The following is a 24,097-nucleotide window of genomic DNA, read 5'->3' as shown; positions in this document are numbered from 1 at the left end:
GTGTTCCGCCGGAGGGGGAATCGATCACGGAGGGCTTCTACATCAACACCATAGCCCTTCCGATGAGTTGTGAGTAGTTTACCACAGACCTTCGGGTCCATAGTTATTAGCTAGATGGCTTCTTCTCTCTTTTTGGATCTCAATACAATGTTCTCCCCCTCTCTCGTGGAGATCTATTCGATGTAAACTCTTTTGCGGTGTGTTTCTCGAGATCCGATGAATTGTGGGTTTATGATCAAGTTTATCTATGAGAAATATTTGAATCTCTTCTGAATTCTTTTATGTATGATTGAGTTATCTTTGCAAGTCTCTTCGAATTATCAGTTTGGTTTGGCCTACTAGATTGATCTTTCTTGCCATGGGAGAAGTGCTTAGCTTTGGGTTCAATCTTGCGGTGTCCTTATCCAGTGACAGAAAGGGTTGCAAGGCACGTATTGTATTGTTGCCATCGAGGATAAAAAGATGGGGTTTATATCATATTGCATGAGTTTATCCCTCTACATCATGTCATCTTTCTTAATGCGTTACTCTGTTCTTTATGAACTTAATACTCTAGATGCATGCTGGATAGCGGTCGATGTGTGGAGTAATAGTAGTAGATGCGGAATCATTTCGGTCTACTTGTCACGGACGTGATGCCTATATACATGATCATGCCTAGATAATCTCATAATTATTCGCTTTTCTATCAATTGCTCGACAGTAATTTGTTCACGCACCGTAATACTTATGCTATCTTGAGAGAAGCCGCTAGTGAAACCTATGGCCCCCGGGTCTATCTTTTATCATATAAGCTTTCAATCTACTTTTATTTGCATCTTTACCTTTTTGCATCTATATTATAAAATACCAAAAATATGTTTATCTTATCATATTATCTCTATCAGATCTCATTTTCGCAAGTGGCCGTGAAGGGATTGACAACCCCTTTATTGCGTTGGTTGCGAGTTCTTTGTTTGTTTGTGTAGGTGCGTGGGACTTTGAAGGAACTTCCTACTAGATTGATACCTTGGTTCTCAAAAACTGAGGGAAATACTTACGCTACTGTGCTGCATCACTCTTTCCTCTTCAAGGAAAACCAACGCAAGCTCAAGACATAGCAGCGCCGCCCCCTTTCCCCTAGTCCAATTCGGACCCATGGGGGGGCGCGCGCCTCCTTCCCTTTTGCCTGCCTCCTCTATTCCCGTATGGCCCAATAAGGCCCAATACGGCGAATTCCCGTAATTCTCCGGTACTCCGAAAAATACCCGAATCACTCGGAACCTTTCCGATGTCCGAATATAGCCTTCCAATATATCGATCTTTACCTCTCGACCATTTCGAGACTCCTCGTCATGTCCCCGATCTCATCCGGGACTCCGAACAAAGTTCGGTCATCAAATCACATAACTCATAATACAAATCGTCATCGAACGTTAAGCGTGCGGACCCTACAGGTTCGAGAACTATGTAGACATGACTGAGACACATCCCCGGTCAATAACCAATAGCGGAACCTGGATGCTCATATTGGCTCCTACATATTCTACGAAGATCTTTATCGGTCAAACCGCATAACAACATACGTTGTTCCCTTTGTCATTGGTATGTTACTTGCCCGAGATTCGATCGTCGGTATCCTCATACCTAGTTCAATCTCGTTACTGACAAGTCTCTTTACTCGTTCCGTAATGCATCATCCCACAACTAACTCATTAGTCACAATGCTTGCAAGGCTTATAGTGATGTGCATTACCGAGAGGGCCCAGAGATACCTCTCCGATACACGGAGTGACAAATCCTAATCTCGATCTATGCCAACTCAACAAACACCATCGGAGACACCTGTAGAGCATCTTTATAATCACCCAGTTACGTTGTGACGTTTGATAACACACAAGGTGTTCCTCCGGTATTCGGGAGTTGCATAATCTCATAGTCTGAGGAACATGTATAAGTCATGAAGAAAGCAGTAGCAATGAAACTGTAACGATCATAATGCTAAGCTAATGAATGGGTCTTGTCCATCACATCATTCTCCTAATGATGTGATCTCGTTCATCAAATGACAACACATGTCCATGGTTAGGAAACATAACCATCTTTGATAAACGAGCTAGTCAAGTAGAGGCATACTAGGGACACTTTGTTTTGTCTTTGTATTCACACATGTACTAAGTTTTCGGTTAATACAATTCTAGCATGTATAATAAACATTTATCATGAAATAAGGAAATAAATTATAACTTTATTATTGCCTCTAGGGCATATTCCCTTCACCGGTGGCATTGCTACCCCCCAAGGCCCCCGTCCCGCCCAACCCTGTAGCGTTTGACCACGAGATCTAGCCCTTTGACTTTCCACGGACGGGCTTTGACCAGTGGACCTTTCCACCCGGTTATGTTAGGTCAGCCCATACAAACACTTGGGACCAACGTCCCGGCCAAAACCACATGAAGATCCCCTCTGTGTAGACCCGACACGGCCGTTTCCCCCCCTCCAGGTGCCGGCGACAGTGCCGTCCGTGAGGGGGGGCACATCCCGGGGACGCGTGCCGCCTCTTCAGACATGCCACCACACCGTACGGCGTATGAGGTCCCGGTACGGCGCTCCGGTGGCATTGCTACCCCCAGGGCCCCCGCCCCGCCTAACCCTGTAGCATTTGACCACGAGATCTAGCCCTTTGACTTTGCACGGACGGGCTTTGACCAGTGGACCTTTCCACCCGGTTGTGTTAGGTCAGCCCATAGGAACACTTGGGAGCAACATCCCAGCCAAACCCACAGGAAGATCCCCTCCGTGTAGACCCGACGCGGTCGTTTCCCCCCTCCAGGTGCCGGTGGCGGCGTCGTCCGTGAGGGAGGCCACACCTCGGAGACACGTGCTGCCTCTTCAGACATGCCACCACACCGTACTGCATGTATGAGGGCCCAGTACGACGCTTCAGTGGCATTGCTAGCCCCCAGGCCCCCGCCCCGCCTAACCCTGTAGCGTTTGACCACGAGATCTAGCCCTTTGACTTTCCACGGACGGGCTTTGACCAGTGGATCTCTCCACCCGGTTGTGTTAGGTCAGCCCATACGAACACTTGAGAGCAACGTCCCGGCCAAACCCACAGGAAGATCCCCTCCGTGTAGACCCGACGCGGTCCTTTCCCCCTCCAGGTGCCGGCGGCGGCGCCGTCCGTGAGGGGGCCATACCCCCGAGACGCGTGCTGCCTCTTCAGACATGCTACCACACTACCCGGTTGTGGTAGGTCATCCCATAGAAACACTTGGGAGCACCGTCCCCTCCGTATAGACCTGATGCGGCTGTTTCCCCCCTCCAGGTGCCGGCGGCGGCGCCGTCCGCGAGGGGGGGCACACCCCTCCGTATAGACCCGATGCTACATGTAAGTTAATGAAATAATAATACTAAAAAACAAAAATTATATATGAAAACGAAAAAATATAACTATGCCGATGGCTCTGCCGTCGGCATAGCTATGGGGCAGGGCTTAGGCCGGCGACGAGCCGCGGATTGGTGACGTGGCATATATGCCGACGGCAGCCGTCGGCATATACATCGGTGCGCCCCGGATCAGTGACGTGGCGTGCGTATAAAAATTATATATGAAAATGAAAAATATATATAACTATGCCGACGGCTCTGCCGTCGGCATAGCTACGGGCAGGGCTTAGGCAGGCGGCATGCCGCGGATCGGTGACGTGGCATATATGCCGACGGCTGCCGTCGACATATACACTGGTCGGTGCGCCCCGGATCATCAGTGACGTGGCGTGCGTACCTATGCCAACGGCCGTCCGTCTCCACCGTCGGCATAGTTCGGACGCCGTTAGCCGCCCGTCACGAGCGGGGTCGCCGGGCCCACAAGTATGCCGACGGCCCATGGATGCCGACGGCTGCTGTCGGCGTGCTCTTATCTAGGCCGACGGCCTTTCTGTGCCGACGGTGGCCGTCGGCCTATCTCGGGGTAGCCCGACGGCCTAGATACGCCGACGGCCTGGACCTGGCTATCGGCATAGCTCCGAATAGGCCGACGGGGGCCGTCGGCATTGTTTCGGCCGTCGGGGTATCCCCTGTTCCAATACTGTTTGTTTACGTGCGTAATTATCTACTATTCCCACTGTCCAATAATATAGCGTAAAAACGATCTTATATTATAGGATGAAGGAAGTAGTTGGTAAGATTATAAATAACCGTGAATGAGGACGTGAGAGACGGTGAGATTCCTGCACAATCGGACGGCTCAAAAAATAGCCTGAAGCCAAATAGAAAATAGACGAGCAAAAATTAGGAAAAGTGAAGAAGAATGTGTTGATCGATTGGAAAAATTGGCAACGCATCACTCGCTAACCGAAGGACACAAAAATTTTCAGGTACCGGAGAGCATCTACGGCTGGGCATCTCAAATCAGCCTCAAACGTTTGGGTGGACGGTCCGGTCAGTGACCGGTCACAAAAAAGCGACCCAAAGAACGCCTCAAATGGGCCTCATTTGTCCGGGCTGACCAACATCCCTCGTGCCTAGTCTAAATCTGGGCGGATATGGGGAGGCCCAGGCGCGTCCGCCACATCGGCTGACGATGGGGTCTCATAGGAAAACACTCAGAAACCCGATGGTCCGAAACTCGTCTCCTCCATCGGACCAATGGCGCCGCGTGGCGCCACTTTGGAGGGCCGCGTAGTTTCCTAACCCGGTTATTTAAGCGGACTGTCGGTACTGAAACCCTACCCGTCAACATTTCCCCCCTCTCGTCCGCCGCCGCCGCACTTCCAATCGCCACCCGCAACCACTAGTAGCCATGCACGCCGTACGATAAGGAGTTACCCATATCTAACGCCGGAGCGCCGGCTGCAGCTCCTTGAGCAGATCCAGGCAAGGCGCGAAGCCCGGATCGTCGCAGGGCTACCTCCGGACGTGGTGGATCCGGAGGAGGACTTGAAGGTGGTTGAGGAGGAGAAGGATGTGGGGGAAGCTGGGGACGCTGATTTGCAGGCGGAGCAGCAGGCGATCCTTGATTTCCTTCGGTCGAAATCGGAGGCCAAACATCGTCGTCGGCAGGAGGTGGAAGCGGAGCACGCCGCGGAAGTCGACGAGATGCTCGCGTATATTGATGATGACGATTATGAGGAGGAGCCAGAGTCCTCCTACGCGCCCATCTACCCGGTGCCCGGCACCGACGTCGCGGCCATCTCCGACGACGAAGCGTAGTAGCTAGTGTGTCGCACTACGTTGGCTTATTTTACATTGTTTGTATGGATCTAGGGATAAAATATGAGACTCGGATGCATAGCACTAACTATAAGGGGTCGAATTTGCCAAGTCTGCCTATAGATGCTCTTTTTTTAAAGTATGCAATTGCATACCGTATTTATATATATAAAAAATAGATTTACAAGAATCCACACGACGATGCGAACATCGACGTGGGAACACCTACTCCACACATCTACAAAGCTACCGTCTCACAAAACGCTGTAAACCTCCTACACCGTGAAATGCTAAGTTCCATTCTCTAAGCTCTTCCAAGATCATTTGAGCGAGGTCAGCTGCAACCACCTATTGTTCCTTTCGGTTGTGAAAAGATCCCAAGCCATGCTGATGACAAGATTGTCGAAACTCTTCTATCATTCGAACGGAAGACTAATCTCAACGTGAAATGATTAGCATCCATCTGTGGATTGCTTCCAAGCGTCAACCGCCTCCATCTTCCAGAAAAATCATGATCCTATCGCTCTCGTTTCACCCAGGAACAGTTGCAGAGCCTCGGCTCGCACGAGCATCGGTTGTGAAAAAACTATAAATTACTGCAACTGGACCTCTGTTGCAGAATAATTCTGCAACAAGATCTTTGTTGCGAAAAATTTATAAGACTCTTGCCATGAAAATTCTGCGGCAAGACCTCTGTTGCAAGGGGAAATAAAACTCTAACAAGACTTTTGTTGTAAAAAAATCTGCAACTTAATCTATGTTGTAAAATTTTCTGCATCATGACCCGTGTTGCAGAAAAATTCTAAAACACAACATATATTGCAATGGTACATGGTGACGGTCGGCCGCTCGAGATTTGAGGCTTGCGAGGTGGCGGATCTTTCGAAAAGATCCGCCGGCCGACGCGTAGCAGCGTCCAATTGCAAACCGGTGCCTTTGCCAATATATGGTGTTCAAAAGAAAATATAGAGAAATATATGGTCGTTTCTGTGAATAACAGAAATATTGTAGACCGAACTGTAAATATTCCAAAGGGATAGGATTACCCAATCCCCGCTTCCTCCAAGCCGCATGGCCTATCGCCGGAGAAATCCGTGCCGCACAGTCAACGCCGCACCGTCGCCGTCGACGGGCGGCCAACAGCCAGCCCGGCCATGCCTTCGGGTCAGGCAACCGCACGTTGCCAATGCCGCGCCGGCGCATAGCCACGCGCTACACCGCCGCACCGCGCCGGGCAGAACCTCCGCTGCGCCATGGGCCGCCATGCGACCGGGAGAGCCACGCCAGGAGGTTTGGCTTCCGCCTCGCCTTGCGCGTGGACCGGGCTGCGCACTGATCACAAGGCCTCGGCCGTGCGCCCGTCGCCTTCGCTGACGCGACGCGGTCGCTGCCGCCACGCTCCGGTGGCGACCATGCCCGCCGTGCAGCCGTGCTGCGCTGTTGTTGTGGCGTGTGAGGGCGCTCCCGTCCGTTCAGCGAGGCCACCGCTTGGAGCCGCCTCCCCGAGAAGTCCCCGAAGACGGCCGTGGCTCTGTGCCTCGCCTGAAGGTAACCGTCGGGTGCACACTTCACTTGTCTGTTCTTTGTCGAAGAAATTTGTTCCTGGATTAGCAATCTTGGGTGCAAAAACGTACAGTGAAGAAAACAAATCAATCGTTAGATCATTATAATTTCCCTTCTGCACGCTGTTTTGCCGTGAACGGAGTGGTGGCCGATTGCATCGCGTGGCTTGGTTCCAGGGTCTGTAGCAGCCCTTAACTAATTCATCACATCTAATTAATTCTTAACAAAACTTACATACGGCTTGGCTGCCTGTTACAGCTTTGTTTCTCCCTTGAGTAGTCTGTTTCTGGGAGAGCCACGCTGTGGATGTCATCAGGCCGTACAATGAAACGTCCACCTTTGTCTGAAATTGAACAGAGCTGGATGTGGGGGACGATTCATGTACGGCCACGATGACATCCACGGTGTGAAGCTCCCGATCAAGGCATAGTGATGAGAGGTGGATACTTTGTCCCCCTCATCTTTCTCTCGTCTAGTTAACCATGATGACATCCACGCTGTGAAGCTGTTTTTCTAGTGTATTTCAGTACTGATGAGCTTGTTACAATTTGTGGTGAGCTGCTCCTTATATAGCAGTTCTGAACCGACCTATCTGAGGTAAGCATTTGCGTCATATACTAGCTTCACTAGTAAGCTACGTAAGTTTCTACGAAAAGCAGTTTTGGTGGACGAGCACCTGATGCCTTGGGATCATCTCGCTGTATAGATAGGGGAGTTCGTTGTATTTCATCCACGGAAAGCGACATCTGGGCAACCGTAGTAGATGCATATACAAGGTGTTTTTGGTGCCGGTCATGTGCAGGCTATGCACTACCGTTGGGAGTACCAGAAACTTAGTACAGGTGGTCAGGTGGAATACAAACGCACACAGTGCAATTAATACAGAAACAGCTCTTGTGGCACTTTCAAATATTGAATAGTCGATTCACAATGCAATTAACTACAGTTGATTATGATTGCAATTAATACAGAAACACAAATATATGATTAGGGAAAAAGTATGAGAAAACACGGAAATCCAGTTTGGCTTCCAGAAGCACATGCTCCTGAGTGCCAAAAATGCATTTTTCAAATGTAAGAAAAATCAAAATAAAATTATATGTGTTCGTGGTCACATCCGAATGCTACCTGCAAATTTTAGTTGAAAAGCTGTAGAATTTTGACCTGTCCAAAAAAACAAAGTCAAACACTAAATGTGACCTTCAAATGTTACACTTAATTTTGTTTTTTTCACTGATGAAGCACTGCTATTCATTTTCGCATGAAAATTGTCAAGAACGCTTGTTACACTAACATGAACATTTATATGAAAAATGTTTGTTTTTTATTTACACTATGGTTCACTATGAATTAATGTTCGCCCTCCCAAGAAAACATAACCTCGATCGCCCACAAATACTTCCATAGTTATGCTCTCACTTCACATTCAAATTTATGCAGTACAGAGTATATATACCTCTCGCCGTCACAACAATTCAGTCACTAGAAGTGGACTCATCATGGCAAAGCAGAGCAGCGCAGTACAGAGTATATATACCTCTCGCCGTCACAACAATTCAGTCACTGGAAGTGGTCTCAATCACGGCAAAGCAGGCCAGTGCATTACAGAGTATATATACCTTTCGCAGTTCAGTCACTAGAAATGGACTCATCATGGCAAAGCAGAGCAGTGTAGTACAGAGTATATATACCTCTCGCCGTCACAACAGTTCAGTCACTAGAAGTGAACTCATCATGGCAAAGCAGAGCAGTGCAGTACAGAGTATATATACCTCTCGCCGTCACAACAGTCCAGTCACTAGAAATGGACTCAGCACAGCAATGCAGTACAGAGTATATATACCTCTCGCCGTCACAACCAGATAACGGTGGCCAGGTGGGCCTCCCTGACCTGGATTATATGTGTGCCATTGGAGGAGCTCGTGGTGTGTGTCATCGGGTCACAAATGATCGATCAATGCTGCTGTTGCTGTTGCTGGTACACATAGCTAAGGTGGAACTATATTTATAGGGTCTCGGGTGAGAATCTGGACGGAAGAGGGCAAAACAGGCGAGGAGTGTATGTTATTCCGTGAGCCATCTAATAACTTGCCTTTTACCCGATTACAAAAAGCAATTGTTACACGATTCCAAGAAATAGCATTTGCCCCATTATAAGAATCCTGATTAATCGAGTAAAAGTAGTGAGCCATGTAACTTGCCTTTTACCCGATTACAAAAAATAATAGCTGTCACACGATTACAAGAGTTTTACCTGATTTCAAGAAATAGCATTTGATCTATTATAAGAAGCTTGATGAATCGAGTAAAAGAAGTGTAAAAGCCATCACAATGTTGGAATTTTAGGGGGAAAAACCATCACAATGTTGTAATTGATCTTGTGGCTAACCTCTATACTTCTATAGTCCATCTCCAATGCACACTTAACGTGGGCGTCAAGATCAATTTCATGGTCCTTTTACCCTTTTCCGGGCCGAACGTAGGAATTTCACTTGCATCAAATCAAAAGTAGTCGTTGGGTGCTTCATTCTTTTTCTTTGCATGCATCAAACTAATTGGCGGTGTGGGCTATCCTGAGTGCTACCATTATTGGAAGTAGTAGGCTATAGCCATGACTAGAAGCATAGGTGCGCTTTGCCGCGCCTGTTGTCTCTCTGTACTGCATTACTTTGTTTCTTCTTTGATGTTTTGCAACTTGAACACGGGCCTTATGCTTTCTCTATGCCACATTACTTCGTTCTTTGATAGTTTTGCAGCTTGAACCTAGGCCTTATGCTTTTCTATGGGTTGCCCCATGTGTTCAATTTTTTGGGTTGTGTGGGTATAATTTTTGTTTCTTTGTATGCAGCCAATAGCTATGGATTTCTTACGATCAGTGATAAAAATAAAAATAGGACTATTGGTTTCACGTTTTTCATTTTCTTGTACTAAACAGACTTTTCTTTTGGTTTAATGTAACATATTTGTTTGCCATATTTTTTGTGTGCCAATGCATCGACTGATTTTCTTCTGGTATATTGTCAACCAGGGTGTGTCCTTGATCGGTGAGGAGCTTATATTGAACACTTATCCAGATTTTGGTATCCAGAACATCAAACGGTGGTGCTCTCATATGATGGATCCCTGACTTCATCAAAACGTGAATTGTTTGCTCAGTCACATGGTCTTTGAGAAGAAAGGTAATTCATGAAGTCATCTATTATAGGCCAGCATCCACTTTTGGTTTCATTAATCACTTCCTCGATGATTTGGAGGAGAAACCACAAGCTTAGTTTATCGACTTAAACCGAGCTGACTACCGCTTGTGTCTGAAGTCTGAACACAACCCAAAAATAGATTGCAGTGCTCACTCGCCCAGATGACGTTCGCATCAAAGCCTTGGCCCTGGTGCCAGACATGAACACAAAGGCATATCGTGATTACTTCGGAGTTCAGACTGCCAGGATATAATTAGGAACTTGAAAGACGTGAATCTATGTGCTACGGCGCTATATTGCCGGAGATCATTTTACAGTCTGCATTGCTTGTAGCCTTTTCATGGACACCCGTTGATGTTTGCGGAACCTTGTCTTCATCTTGACGGTTCCTTCTCCGCTTTCATGCTTGTCTCGCGGATGGTGTAGGCACTTGTTTGGGGATAACCTCCTCTATGGCACGCTCATCATTGGACTCAAACCTATATGTGCAAATGGCATGAAAATCAAGTAGTATACCATCCTCATGAGAACCAAGAAGACATGCATTAACGATGGAATCCACCTTAGTATGTTTGAAGTAGATGTTGGGCGTGTCTTATAATAATGGGGCTCTTGACATGATGACATCCGTAAGATCCTCCGGATCAGTTACCATACCCAATTACCTTAGATTCTTTGAACCGTCAATTACCTTAGATTTTGTCAGTGGATTTTCAAATCCAGAATATTAAGGATTCAGACCCTGTGAAGGGAAGCCAACTGCTACACTCAATGACAAAGCCCAGGGTAATCGGTATGGTAACCGATTAGAAAATCTTCCCAAGGCATAGCACTGTGCCGAGTAGAGGGCAACGGCAGCACCCATGCCAAAGCCACCTATGCCAAGCTTCACTGGAAATTGCAATTGTTCATCCTCTTTAGTACTTACTGCCATACAATACTGCCATCCTCTTTAGTACTTACTATACTAGTAATGGTGGTACGACTTTTACTACTAAGCTACAGCCTTTCAGATTGTTTAGATCACTTTATTAGTAATCTAAACGATCTTATATTTCTTTACAGAGGGAGTACTAAACTACAGCCTTCCATGGCGTCTGGGCACTGTGATTCTGGGCACTGCGATCCTAGGGCGGAGCCACTGCTTGACATAATCCATCTCACGGTATGTCCAAAAATGCTGCAGTCTGCATAAATGACATGATAATGTTAGTACTAAATTTTAGAAGAACAATATGAGAGCAAATGATCAGTGAAAAAATTGTGTATGTTCAACTGTAGTACCTGTTGAAGGTTCTAAAATCCACTGAAAAGCCTGAGGTTCGCAGAAACTTAGCGTACCATATACTGGTTTCGTATGGTACTTGAGGATCATCTGCAGGAACACCAAATAAAGAAACCATTCTTAGTGCTGACAAGGAACTTAACATGAGTATTCCCTAAAAAAAGGAACTTAACATGAGTATTTAGCAAAACAATAGCACTGCTAACCGTCTCCATGCAAGAGCAGGATTTTTAAATGAGCGGCTCTCCTGCGAGCAGTCGTCCCTGAGCTCTCCATCCTGCTCTTCCAGGCCATGAACAAGACTTCGTGTATGAGTTTAACAAATACTACTGCGCACATGTCATGAGTAAATCACTAGTATTTATTTTCTTCCAGAATATTAAGGATTCAGACCCTGAGAAGGGAAGCCAGCCGCTAAACCCAGTGACAAAATCAAGTGTAACTGGGTATGCTAACCCATTAGAAATTCTACCCATGGCAAAGCATCCGGCAGAGTATAGTGCAACGGCAGCACCCATGTTCATTAGCATTAGTTATTTTTTTACATAATATGATTGACGAAGAGGGAAATTTGATAGATGTACCATATCAGGTGGCTCTGACAACAAATAATCCGCGCACTTCTTAGCCCAGTAATCTAGGCCGTGGATGTCATCATGGCCGTACAATGAGTCAATGAATCGTCCCCCACATCGAGCCCTGTTCAATTTCAGACAAAAGGTAGTGATGATTTCGTCCCAGAAACAGCCTAGAAAAAACTTGGGAAAAACAAAGCTGCAACAGGCATCCGCGCTGTGTGTGTAAAGCGGGAAGAGGGGATCGATGCAGCGGAACAAGATGGATCGAGGAGAGATGAAAGAAAAGGTTGAGAAAGAAAGCGTAAAGATGGAGAGATCGAAGGCAGAAATCAGGAGGGGATTCGAGATAATTTACCCCCCGCAGCCGCTGCCGCACTCGCAGCTGCCTCCGCAGCACGACATGGTGATGATCTCACTCAACGAAATACCTCGAGTTCATCTGCTCTCAGATCCGCGCTTGTTCTGCTTTGGAAGGGAAGCTTGGTGTGCCCGTGATTTATAGAGCGGGGAGAGAGGCTGGCTATCCACCGTCCACGTCTCGGGCCTACCTCGGCTGGACGCCACTGGTGAGGTGCCAGTCGATTCTATACATCCAATTAATCAGCACCGAAGTACCCAAAACATGCTAGTGCGGCAACCAATGTGGATTGTGGTTTTCCAGATCGGTCAACCAATGAATGATAATGCATGTCTGGCCGAGAAATGGCTATTTCTAAAGAACCCATGCACGGTTAAGAGCAGTAGAGCTTTCACGCAGCCTACATACATGCATATGCATGTCTTGCTCGTGCTTATCCATATGCGTTGCACGGTTAAGCTCGTGTTTGTGGTGGACCAACCAAGATGCCTGCTTCCACTGAAGAAAATTATTGGAAGAATCAATAAAATTCTTGCACCGAGTCCAGACACGTGTAATATTCTATCCATAAATATCTTCTGGGCATCCTAGACTGTCTCCTTTGGTTTGACACAGCGGCAGCTATTTCTCCCCACAAAAACAAAAATTCGCACGGGCACAAAGCTGTGGAAGCTCGCACCAGCCCAGCCGTGCCAGCTGCCCTATTGCATCGCAATCAACAAAGTAGTTGGATTCCGTATGAGGGCACTGTGAGCTTTAAGGTTTAGTTTCTGAAACTTACTCAATTGATAAAGTAGGTCATGCACGCTACTTTTCTTAAAGCACTGTGAGCTTTTAAGGAAACAGTCTAGTAGTTAACACTACTTTATCAATGACTATAGATGACATAGCACCTTACTACTCCCTCCGTTCCAAATTACTCGTCGCAGAAATAGATGTATCTAGAACTAAAATACATCTAGATACATCCATACCTGCGGCAAGTAATTCGGAACGGAGGGAGTATTAGCCATGCTCATAAGGTGCAGTATACACTCAGCACACGTCAGCATTGGATAGAGAAGAGAAGCATTGTGGCCATTGAATTTTGCCGTGTGCATTTCGCAAGAACAACGCATTCACCTCTATCCTTACAGGCATTTCAACAACTAAACCATATGCAATTGTTGTTGAGCAATGTGGTGATTACTGATCAGAGATACACCTGGGCTTACAGTTGGAACTCAAAAAGATTTTAGTGCGATTAACATGTACAAGTTTTTATAGCAGGACAATGCTGCTTCCCTGCCTTCTTGAAAATCTGGAGATGTGTGGCAATGCCAAGATATAGAATATTTTTTTGGCTGTTCTTGCATGACAGAATTAACACCAGATGCCTCCATAGAAAAGTTTTTTGGCTGTTCTTGATCGGTCATACCAAGTTTCAGAAGTTAAAACTTTTAAAAACCCGTCAAAATATATTCAAAATGGATCTCATTTGAAAGCACTCGTCACCAGAAACACAAATATGAAAACAGAAGTTAATTTAAACTTTTGGTTTAAAAGAGATGAAAGGCTGAAAATCAAAAGCCAAATGAAAAAGGGGGCTGCATGCCCCCACACCTGCATACTACAAATTCTCTCCCGAAAAAAGGTGAATGTAAAAAAGACCTTGGTCATTTCGCTCCTTAAAAAAAACAGACCCGTTTAACTCATCATCTAGTAGTCGAAAAGTCTGAGAGGAAATATAGTAAGTGGTTAGTAGCCTGTTTACACGACACATTTGTCCGTGTGGAGAAAAGGGACATTAAAAAAAAGAGGAGTGAGTTCTCATGCAAAAGCCCAGCTTTACACATGCTCCTAGTCAATCGTAGTACAAATGTAGAAAAGAAAAAAATATTAAGAAAAGTATTAGTCTAATAGTTAACGCTACTTTATCAATGACTATAGATGACATAGCACCTTACTATTAGCCATGCTCATAAGGTGCAGTTTACACTCAGCACACGTCAGCATCGGATAGAGAAGAGACGCATTATCGCCATTGACTTTTGCCATGTGCATTTCCCAAGAACAACGCATTCACCTCTATCCTTACAGGCATTTCAACAACTAAACCAGATGCAATTGTTGTTGAGCAATGTGGTGATTACTGATCAGAGAGACACCTGGACTTACAGTTGGAACTTTAAAGTTTTTACTGCTATTAACATGTACAAGTTCTTAAAGCAGGGCAATGCTGCTCCCCCTTCTTGAAAATCTGGAAATGTGAGGCAATGCCAAGATATAAAATATTTTTTTGGCTGCCCTTGCATGACAGAATCAACACCAGATGCCTCCTCCATAGAAAAGGTTTTGACCTGTCTTATCAGAATCGTGCCATTTGTACTCTAAATGCGGATGAGACTGTTTTGGGACTGTCTGTTTGCTTATGTTTGTTGGGCATCCCTTGGCCTACACAAGTTTAGGGGTATCTCAGTCTTGGATGAGATTCTCTTGAACACTAATGCTCTTCCCAGGAATTTTGGTCTAATAATAATCATTATGGGATGCTGGCATATTTGGATGCAAAGGAGTGGAAGGATTTTTCAGCAGATCCAACCCCCAGTGGAGTCTTGGAGACTTCTACTGAAAAAAGACCTCAATCTGCTCACTCACAAGATCAAGGCTAGGTATGTAGCAAGTTTCAAGGCCTGGATTGCAGCTCACCTCAATTGATTATCTATGTTTAACTTGATGTTTCCAAAAATTGGTGTTGGGTGAACTGTCATATGCTCTGTAATATTTTGTACCTTTGTTGTTATTAATGAAAATACTGTCGAACGATTGGTCTACGGTCTCTGCTTCAAAAGGACAAAACGCATGATTGGTGCAAGCATGCCCTCACTTGCTAGCGTTGGAGATTTTGTTTAATATGAACATGATATTCTAAAAACTGGATCTCTCACCTTTGAGATGGTCCTTCCGTATTACCTCTATATGAACCGAATGGTAAAAACAGCAGCCAACAGTGCACGGAATAGCAAGGTCGTCACCAAACTAGAAGAAACAATCAACATTCAACAATAAGTATATATATGGTGTATATATGTGATCCACTATTGCAGTAACAATCAGCATTTAGCAAGCGATATCGTAAACTGAGTTTTAATGAAGTATACATCCTAGAGAGAAACATCATCACAACCAAGACAAACAAAAATAATATAAGCATAGCTTGATTTAATAGCCAGAAACAACACTTACTGGGGTTGGCATTTACCAACTCAATGCTAACAGTCAAATGAGTATACAGTACCCATAAGACACCATATTACTATAGTTAAACGAAACTAAACTAGTCAGTGTCGTCGTCCGATAGAACAACGACGACCTCCTTGCCCTTGCCCAGTGAGTGGGTGGCACCAGCCATGGCCTTGGCCGACCACCGTCATGCATCCGCACAAGAAACCGCTCCATAGGGCCCTGCGAATTCCCATGATGTGGGAACCAGCGAGCCTTTTGAGTGAGACAGAGACTAAACATCAACGTAAACCTCTCTGGAGTCTAATGCCAGACCGACGGAGCGAGTGGGCGGCAGTGGAACAGAACACAAAGAAAAAGCTCTCAAACAAGGTAGGGAACGCTGCTGGTTTCCAAGATAGAGAAGCTTGCATTCAACAAGGCAGCACAGGAGGAACCGCTTGCGCACAGTGAGACATTATCCCTGATTATCTTCAAGATCACCTATGAAGCACCATGGCAACTGACCCAAACAAAGGCACACTGCCCGACAGAAAACAAAGGAAGCCACAACAAGCCATAGGAACAACCAAAAAAGACTAACACACACAACTGGAAGAAATAAAGGCATGTATGTTAGTTATAGGTAAACAAACCAGACAAGGACAAGAACCTAATAGAACATGCAGTATACCTGCCAAGCTGGACAGCCCTAGCCACTGCTCTTGGCGGCTAAAGACCTGGCCAGTAACCTAAAACACAAAGTAGCCCCAAGCACTAAGTTAGTTATGTAAGACAATAAATAAACTAAATGAGGAATATACCAAATGTTTGAGGCTGTTCTTTTTCAGCCTGTAGAGGTACATATGATCTCCCACCCAAGAAATAACTTGAAACCAATCCATCTGGGTCTAGGCTAACACATTCAAATCCTAATTAATCAGGGTAATCATTCTTCACAGTAATCCATAACTACAAAACCAAGAAAAATCTTAGTGAGGCATGAAGGATTAGCATATATAAAGGGGAACGGGACTGAAAGAGATAGACACAGAGTGAGGCATCAGAACCTCACAGTAGGGCCACCATGTTCATCGACCTGCAGCTCCAGCTTGCCGCTCAGCTAGCGGACACGACACCGAGCTCTCACTGCATCGGCGGACAGAAGCTAAAACCAAAGAAACAAAAGTACAAAACAATACATACATAGGAATTGACCACAACAAGACACACGAAGTAAACCTGATTGCAAGACCATGCGGTGTACAACCTGGCAAACACACGCAACTAACAGGAGTGGAACGCTGAATATGCTATATATGATAATGCCCATGATCACCAGGCAGCACAAATAACTCAATCAATGGCACCTAACCATCCCAATAAACAGAAAACACAATATACCACACCCAACCAGTGACCCAAACCGACACCAAATCGATCAGCTCATTCAAGAACACCAATTAAATGACCCACACTGCGACATGCTTTTTTTTCCTGCAGCTCCAGCTTGCCGCTCAGCTAGCGGACACGACACCGAGCTCTCACTGCATCGGCGGACAGAAGCTAAAACCAAAGAAACAAAAGTACAAAACAATACATACATAGGAATTGACCACAACAAGACACACGAAGTAAACCTAATTGCAAGACCATGCGGTGTACAACCTGGCAAACACACGCAACTAACAGGAGTGGAACCCTGAATATGCTATATATGATAATGCCCATGATCACCAGGCAGCACAAATAACTCAATCAATGGCACCTAACCATCCCAATAAACAGAAAACACAATATACCACACCCAACCAGTGACCCAAACCGACACCAAATCGATCAACTCATTCAAGAACACCAATTAAATGACCCACACTGCGACATGCTTTTTTTTCACCGCAAAAAAAAGCATGTCGCAGTGTGCCATCCATTTACCACCACAGTACAATATCAATATGAACCTAACACCCCAAAACAGACAACCGAAACTATCTAAGCTCTCATTTATCTACACTAGTGTAAAAAACGCTCTTATATTATGGGACTGAGGGAGTACAACTCAAAGACAACTGAATATATTTTAGCCTTCATCCCTAACAAGATTCATTTATTCATCCAAAAATACAAATCAAAAGGGACACAACTGAAGCAACAAAGTATCTCCTAATTATCAAATGACAAAAACAACTCCAAGACGACTGAATCTATTTTAGCGCTCGGCTCTCATCAGATCCATATAGCACAACTGGAAGACAGTTGAAGCCTTCATCTCTCACAAGATTCAAGATTCATCTATTCGTCCAAAAATATGAATCCATCTACTTATCGTCTGGCCCCAGGCCTGACAACCCCCCCCCCCCCCGCGGTCAACAACAAAGACATACTTTATAAAACGAATGTAGCTAGATCTAATGCTCCCCGGACAACATGGTACCAACAAAACAAGACGGATCCAAAAACTTCATTCCTCTATCTTTGCCTTAGTCTCTCGGCCAGTCCATTTATTTATCCAAAAACACCAAACAAAAAGGGCACACCAAAACAGTAAAGCATTTCATGGTGACCAAGTTTGAGCTTGAGCTTGGCCATTCCACATGTCAGACCAAAAAATAATGCTGTGTCCATTTGAACAGAACAAGCAGCATCCTTATAAGTGGGCATGAGTTTAAGACAGTCTCGCCACCGAAAGGAGCAGTAGGCCAATGGTGTACCAGGTAAATTTTGGATGTCATACACTTGGCGTAGCATTCTACGGGTTTGGAAGTGATGAAGAATGGAGCTATCAAGCGAGTCGGCGATGTCACAAGCATCAAAGTCTACGAGGATCCGTGGCTCCCGAGGAATATCAATTTGCTCAGTATTTTGGAGGAGGCGTGAAACTTGCAGTACAGTCCACTGGTAGAAACCACCATCAGACCACCTCAAAATAAACGTGGATGGCAGCTTCAGTAGGGAAAACTCGTCTGGTGGCTGCCGGTTTGTAATTCACAGAGTAAATAGCAGAAAACCACCACTTTAAAGGCAAGGTTTGCGAAAATCACTACAATACATTTTTTTTGCAGAAAACACCGTGTCTTCGGTAATCTTTTTGCAGAAAGCACTGATCGACGGATTGGGCTCAGATAAGTGAGATTATGACAGATGGGGCCCGCCAGACAGGCTGACGTGGCACCAATCTCTCACACCGTTACATTGAATCGTTTTGCTTGACAGGGACCCGCTTGTCAGTGAAACACTCTCTTCTCTGTGTCAGACCACTTAGTCATTTTATCGAGCAGGTGCAGCTCACCGCGGCCGTGCAGGTGTTGCAGGGCGCAGGAGGTTCGCCGAGGCGGTCTCCGGCGATGCAATAGAGGCGCGCAACGTGGATCCGGCGGGGATGACCCGATCCCGACGGGATCTGGACGAATTGGAGGGCGGCGAGGCGGTTCCCGACATTGAGAAGGTGCGGCGGCCCGCGGTCGGCAAGCTCCAGCGTCAGTGGCTGGTCGGGGGGGGGGGGGGGCACCGGCTCCGTCGCTGAGCTCGAGCACGCCGGTGCCCCAAGGGGATGCAGACCTTGGTGCGCACCGGTGCCGAGGGGGATGCTGACCACGGCGGCGCTCCAGCCTAGTGTGATGCAGACCACGGCGGCGGCGGACCTGGGCGAGGCAATGACCCGATCCCGACGGGATCTGGACGAACTGGAGGGCGGTGAGGCGGTTCCCGACGTTGAGAAGGTGCGGCGGCCCGCGGTCGGCAAGCTCCAGCGTCAGTGGCTGGTCGGGGGGGGGGGGGGGGGGTGGAGCATCGGCTCCGTCGCCGAGCTCGAGCACGCCGGTGCCCAAGGGGATGCAGACCTTGGGGCGCACCGGTGCCGAGGGGGATGCAGACCACGGTGGCGCTCCAGCCTAGTGGGATGCAGACCACGGCGGCGGCGGGCCTGGGCGAGGCAACGGCGGCGACGGGCCTTGGCGAGGCAACGGCAGCGGCGAGCCTGGGCAAGGCAACAACGATGGTGGACCTGGCGAGGCAATAACGAAGTCTGCGTGAAGATAAGATGAACCCGTTTTTTCCTTTTTTCTTCCGATGACAGGTGGACCCATATAGAGATGATAATGTTACCAGGCGTTGCCGTTACATGTGAGATGTTAAGCGGTGCCACATCAGCCTGACTGGCTGGTCCCTTCTGTCATAAACTCACTTATCTGAGCCGATACGCTGATCAGTGTTTTATGCAAAAAGATTACCGAAGACATGGTGTTTTCTGCAAAAAAATGTATTGTAGTGGTTTTCGTAAACCTTGCCTTCAAAATGATGGTTTTGTGCAATTTACTCTAATTCGCAACTCCGACGGAGATGTGGCTATCGCCATGGCGGGACGACTGGAGCATGCTCAGGATGCCTTGCACTGTGAACTTGTGATGGTGAAGCTTGCGTGAAAATCATCGTTATGAGCTGCTGGAGTATATGGTCTGTTAGGAACGATAAAATCTTTCGACAAGCACCAGTGCACCTCAATGGATGGATCTTTTATCTAAAGGAGGGAATGCAAGCAGTGGAATACAGAGCTAAGCCACTCAAGGCACAGAAAATCAAGACCTGGACTGAACGGTTTTTGAACTAATTCTTTCGAGATGTTTCACAAAACAGGCATAGGCTGATTGATACGTTTGTTACATTTTTTTTCTTTTTCTTTCATGTACATACTTTTTTATTAATGAAAATATACCGTACAACTATTGCTCTACGGTCACGGGGTAAAACAAAAAGCTTGCGTGAAAGAGTTATACAAAGCCCAAGAACTTGGGACGAGTAAGATCATGGTGGAAACGGATGCTATTCAGCTTGTCCAAGCTAACAAAGACATCTCTGCTGATGCCCGGTCTAAAAAAGATCAACAAATCAGGGATACAAAAGGTGGTATCCGATAACATGCTGGGGTTACGAGCTCTCTAGCAAAGCCTACAAGAATTTTTTTCTGGGAAGATGATGCCTGCAAGATTGAAACAGAGAGACTACAAGAACAGATCTCAACAAGCTCAGGTCACTCTAGCCTACGCCGCTTGGACTCGGGCGTGTCGCCGCCACCGACTTCAACTTCAGTTTGGCAAGTTGAGACTGCAGCGGCATCAATGATTTCTTGATTTCCTCCTGCGTTTAGCTTGTCCGCAACGGCATCCGCAGCTGTAAATAGATTGACGCCGCATAAAGATAACAGGAAGGATAATTAATAGTACCCAGAATTGGGCGAGTTGGAACCCAGTTCCAGTTCAGCATGTCCTCTTTTGTTACACTAATGGAAGCTGAATCGAAACAAAAGTGCAGGAGCTGGCACATGCACCCAGATAATTATTACCAACAAAGAACATCCTAATACGGTAATTCCTAGTAGTTTGGTACTGCAACAAAAGAGGGGCAACACTAAAATTGAAGAAGCCGAACTCTTCGTAACGGAATACAGTGACAATTTCAATTAGAAATAGTACCTCCTTAAACATGTATTAATTAAAAGTTTGCATATATATGAATATGATGAAGGGCAACAGAGTGTCTTTACAAATATAATCTGGCTTCAAGCAAGTGCATGAAAAATAGCACCTGATCCTTATACTACTACCTACTAGCACACTACAAGTAAGTGAGAACTATACTACAGATGTTTTAAAGAGCTACACACTGATGTATGCATTCCTAGAGACAAATTTTATCAGAAATGTCTGTGTATACTGTGAAGTTCAACAGACACCATCTTTGGAAATAGTATTAAACTAGTCCATCTTTTCTTTTGCGGGGGAAACAAACATCTTAAATGTTAAACTGCATCTTACAACCCGGGAAACAACATGAAAACTATGGAAGGAATACCATATGACAATTTACTTCCATAGTCTTGCCTGCATCCTGTGCACATAAGGCTTTGCAAACAAGTCATCGGCAAAATTAATGGATACAAGTGTGCTTCTATTACTCACTGGAAGTGTCAGATCTAACAGCAAACGGTGCTTTACTCTACAAAAATCCAATTTAAGCCCCTTACAGCGTCACTAAATTAAAACAAGCTAAACTAACACAGCCTGAAATTTCCAACATTAGCATCCCTTCTCTCCCACAACTTAATAATAAATGTTAGACTTAATTCAGTATATGTTACACACCAAGATGACACTATACATCTCTCGCAATGTTAACACAGAAACACACCATTTCCAGTCACTTGACAATTAGTAACAAGAATCTACAAAGGGGGCAAACGGTATAATTACCTGAGCGGAGAGCCGGTGGCAGCCTCCAAGCGTGAACGAAACGGGTGGCGATGCGTTCGCTGGATAGCTCCTCGACCAGCTCGTAGAGCTCGCACTGCACGACCCTGCGGTCAGGCACGTCGACGCTGAACAGGTGCCTGTCCAGGAAGAAGTAGACCACGTCGGGGTCCCTGGGATGGATGAGCGCGAGCACCGGGAGCTGCCTTGTCAGACGAGTCGCCTTGAAGCTCGCATCATTAAAGATCTCCGAAAAGGTCGCTTCATACTGCAGCGTCCACTCGGTGGAGTCCGGATCGGCGAGCGTCCACACGCTGATCTGTGCAGAGCCGAAGCTGCTACGGTTCTTGTACATGTCCACGAACCGCAGCTTGCCGCGGCTGACAGCCACGCGGCGGTACTTGTCGAGCACTGCACAATCTTCCATGTACTTGAGCGCCTTGCGCGGCGGGAGTGGGACGAAGCTCAGCACAGGCGCGTCCGCGAAGGGGTTGCAGGTGATGAGGCCCCAGGAGAGGTCGACCCACCAGAGCCTCCCGGAGTGCGAGACCACGCCGTTGGGGGTCAACGGCCGGGACGGGAGCGGGTAGGGGACGGTCTTCCGGTCCCACTGCCCGGATTGCGACGAGAAGCAGAGGAGGTCGGCTTGCTCGCCGCCGGCGATCGGCTGGAGCTCAGCGGCCATGTAGCGGCCTGCGCCCTCGGGGGAGGCGATGAGGCCGAGGCGGCCCGGGTTCATGATGCGCTCGGGGTTGGGGAGCGGGAAGGCCGAGGCGGATTTGGAGTCGAGGACGAAGTAGCCCGCGACGAATGGGCGCCAGCAGACCTCCTGGCGGCTGGGGAGGTCGACGATGGCGGGGCCCGCGGCGGGGCCCTGGGAGGCGTGGAGGAGGAGGAGGCCGGAGCGGTCGACGGCGAGGACGGAGGGGAAGTTGTCAGAGGTAGTTTGGCCCGGGAAGATGCGCGGGGGGATGGTGAGGAGCGCGACGCGCGGCGGCGCCGGCAGCGCGAGGGAGAGGTCGGCGCCCGGAGGAAGATCGGCGTCGGCGGCCGACACCTTGGCCACGCGGCCCAGGATGACCCACGACGGCGACGCGGACGCCATCCCGGCTCTGAATGCCTGCCCTGGCCCCGTACGTGGTGGTGGTGACGGCGGTGGTCGAGTCCCCCGGTGGCGGTTAGGTTTCAATCAAGGCTTAAAGGGTGGCGTGCTTAAGGGGGCGAGCAAAGCATGCGAGCGGAATGGCTCGGCTGGAACGCGCATCCGGTTCCGATCGGTCGCACGCTGACGCAATCAGTCGGCTTGATCAGGCGGAACACAGTAGCTTTTATAACAAAAACATAATCAACTTTGTTTATATCTATGTCTATACCAATATAAAAAGACCCAAATAATCTCGACCGTCAAATCATGTTATCTGGCGGTTCAAATTGTTTCAATGTTGAGCATCAAACACGTTTAACGCTCTAATTATCCACCACTATCATTGGTTATAAACACATTTTAACTCAACGCTATACCTTAAAATCTGCCATGTAATTAATATCCTACGTGAAAAAGTAATTGATATCTTATCAAATACCAACGTGCAACAGATATGTTACCTAATATAACGTGCAACTAATATCCTATCTAATATTAACATGCATTGCACGTATATTATTACTAGTTCCTCAAAGAAAGCTAGTTTTGGATCCGCGCCGGAGGGAATGATCGTTTTGTTAATGCAAAAGACTTCATTCCTTATGTACGATGGAAATATCATTTACAAGAAGATTGGAAATAAAGTCAGGGATTAACTCATCCCAAAGACCAGAGGATCTTATCTAAAAGAATGCCTAGCTAATATGTTGGAATGTGATCCCGGCAAGGTCCAAAGCCATCTCCTTACATTCCATAACGACCATCACATCTGGTCCCATGTATTCATCCATTAGCTTGATTGAGTCCACCCTAAAAGAACAGTCCGACTCCATCTCCACCTTGCTACACCCCAGGTTTGCACACAGGAACATACGACGCGTTTGGTAGCCTGCATTAGGCCCAGCCAGGCCCGCACGGGATAAAAATGGGCTGTTTGGATGCCTGTGTTTACTGTTTAGCCCGCATAGCACGAACCATAAAGTACCCTTCAGCCTGGCCCGCTAGGAACGGCCGATTCGGCCGTTTCCAACGAGCCAGGCTCGAGCCATGCAGGGAAGGGGAACATCGCGCCGCGCAGGGGAGGGAGATGGCGGGAGCGATGGCGCATCTCCGGAAAAGCGGCAGGACGAATTCAAGTCACCGCCCGCCGATTCGGTAGCCCTATATATCGAGGGTCACCACCACGGCAAAACTCCCGCCACCATTTCCCCCTCTCGAGCTTTCCCTCCGGCGCGGATCCACTTCGATGACGAGGTAAGCGACGCATCTACTCCGGCGACCGGTTGACTGCACCGGCGGGTCGACTCCTCTTCCTCTCCGACGTGCCAGGCACCTC

The 24,097-nt window shown here is 47.1% G+C and overlaps 2 protein-coding genes and 1 long non-coding RNA gene across 8 annotated transcripts; 1 reads left to right on the top strand and 2 right to left on the bottom strand.

Moving 5' to 3' along the window:
• The first annotated feature begins 6,211 nt into the window (after positions 1 to 6,211).
• LOC123077944 (uncharacterized) lies at positions 6,212 to 14,987 on the top strand. Of its 5 annotated transcripts, none has more exons than XR_006436935.1 (4): positions 6,212 to 6,741; positions 8,202 to 8,827; positions 9,785 to 9,935; positions 11,019 to 14,987. It is a non-coding gene; the product is annotated as an uncharacterized lncRNA (long non-coding RNA). The 5 variants fall into 5 exon arrangements; XR_006436936.1 differs by having other exon boundaries at positions 6,213 to 6,741; positions 8,197 to 8,632; XR_006436933.1 differs by having other exon boundaries at positions 6,213 to 6,741; positions 8,197 to 8,815.
• LOC123077943 (uncharacterized) lies at positions 10,841 to 12,533 on the bottom strand. 2 transcript variants are annotated; one of them, XR_006436931.1, is made up of 5 exons: positions 12,172 to 12,533; positions 11,823 to 11,937; positions 11,445 to 11,515; positions 11,238 to 11,328; positions 10,841 to 11,140 (listed from the first exon to the last, which is right to left on the bottom strand). XR_006436931.1 is itself a non-coding variant. In XM_044500302.1 (4 exons), the coding sequence occupies exons 1-4, from the start codon at positions 12,216 to 12,218 to the stop codon at positions 11,013 to 11,015; spliced, it is 381 nt and encodes a 126-aa protein (XP_044356237.1). In that variant the 5' UTR covers positions 12,219 to 12,447; the 3' UTR covers positions 10,841 to 11,012. The 2 variants fall into 2 exon arrangements, 1 of the variants encoding a protein (XP_044356237.1); XM_044500302.1 differs by lacking the exon at positions 11,445 to 11,515 and having other exon boundaries at positions 12,172 to 12,447.
• Positions 14,988 to 20,172: 5,185 nt separating the features above from the next.
• On the bottom strand, positions 20,173 to 22,850 carry LOC123074382 (uncharacterized). The gene is made up of 2 exons (XM_044497246.1): positions 21,621 to 22,850; positions 20,173 to 20,541 (listed from the first exon to the last, which is right to left on the bottom strand). Exons 1-2 carry the CDS (start codon positions 22,720 to 22,722, stop codon positions 20,402 to 20,404), a joined length of 1,242 nt encoding a protein of 413 aa, XP_044353181.1. The 5' UTR covers positions 22,723 to 22,850; the 3' UTR covers positions 20,173 to 20,401.
• Positions 22,851 to 24,097: the final 1,247 nt, after the last annotated feature.

The sequence above is a fragment of the Triticum aestivum genome, chromosome 3D (assembly GCF_018294505.1).
Source record: "Triticum aestivum cultivar Chinese Spring chromosome 3D, IWGSC CS RefSeq v2.1, whole genome shotgun sequence".
Lineage (NCBI taxonomy): Eukaryota > Viridiplantae > Streptophyta > Magnoliopsida > Poales > Poaceae > Triticum > Triticum aestivum.
The sequence above is the reverse complement of the archived record's forward strand: the minus strand, read 5'-3'. Positions and strand labels throughout refer to the sequence as shown.

Excerpts from the sequence above, each read along its gene's own strand:
- LOC123077943 (XM_044500302.1), bottom strand. The coding sequence starts at position 12,218 with ATGTCGTGCTGCGGAGGCAGCTGCGAGTGCGGCAGCGGCTGCGGGGG. Across the intron at positions 11,938-12,171 it reads TGCGGCAGCGGCTGCGGGGG|GGCTCGATGTGGGGGACGAT; the intron begins GTAAATTATCTC and ends GAAATTGAACAG. Across the intron at positions 11,141-11,237 it reads GATTTTAGAACCTTCAACAG|ACTGCAGCATTTTTGGACAT; the intron begins GTACTACAGTTG and ends TCATTTATGCAG.
- LOC123074382 (XM_044497246.1), bottom strand. The coding sequence starts at position 22,722 with ATGGCGTCCGCGTCGCCGTCGTGGGTCATCCTGGGCCGCGTGGCCAAG. Across the intron at positions 20,542-21,620 it reads GCCACCGGCTCTCCGCTCAG|CTGCGGATGCCGTTGCGGAC; the intron begins GTAATTATACCG and ends ATCTATTTACAG.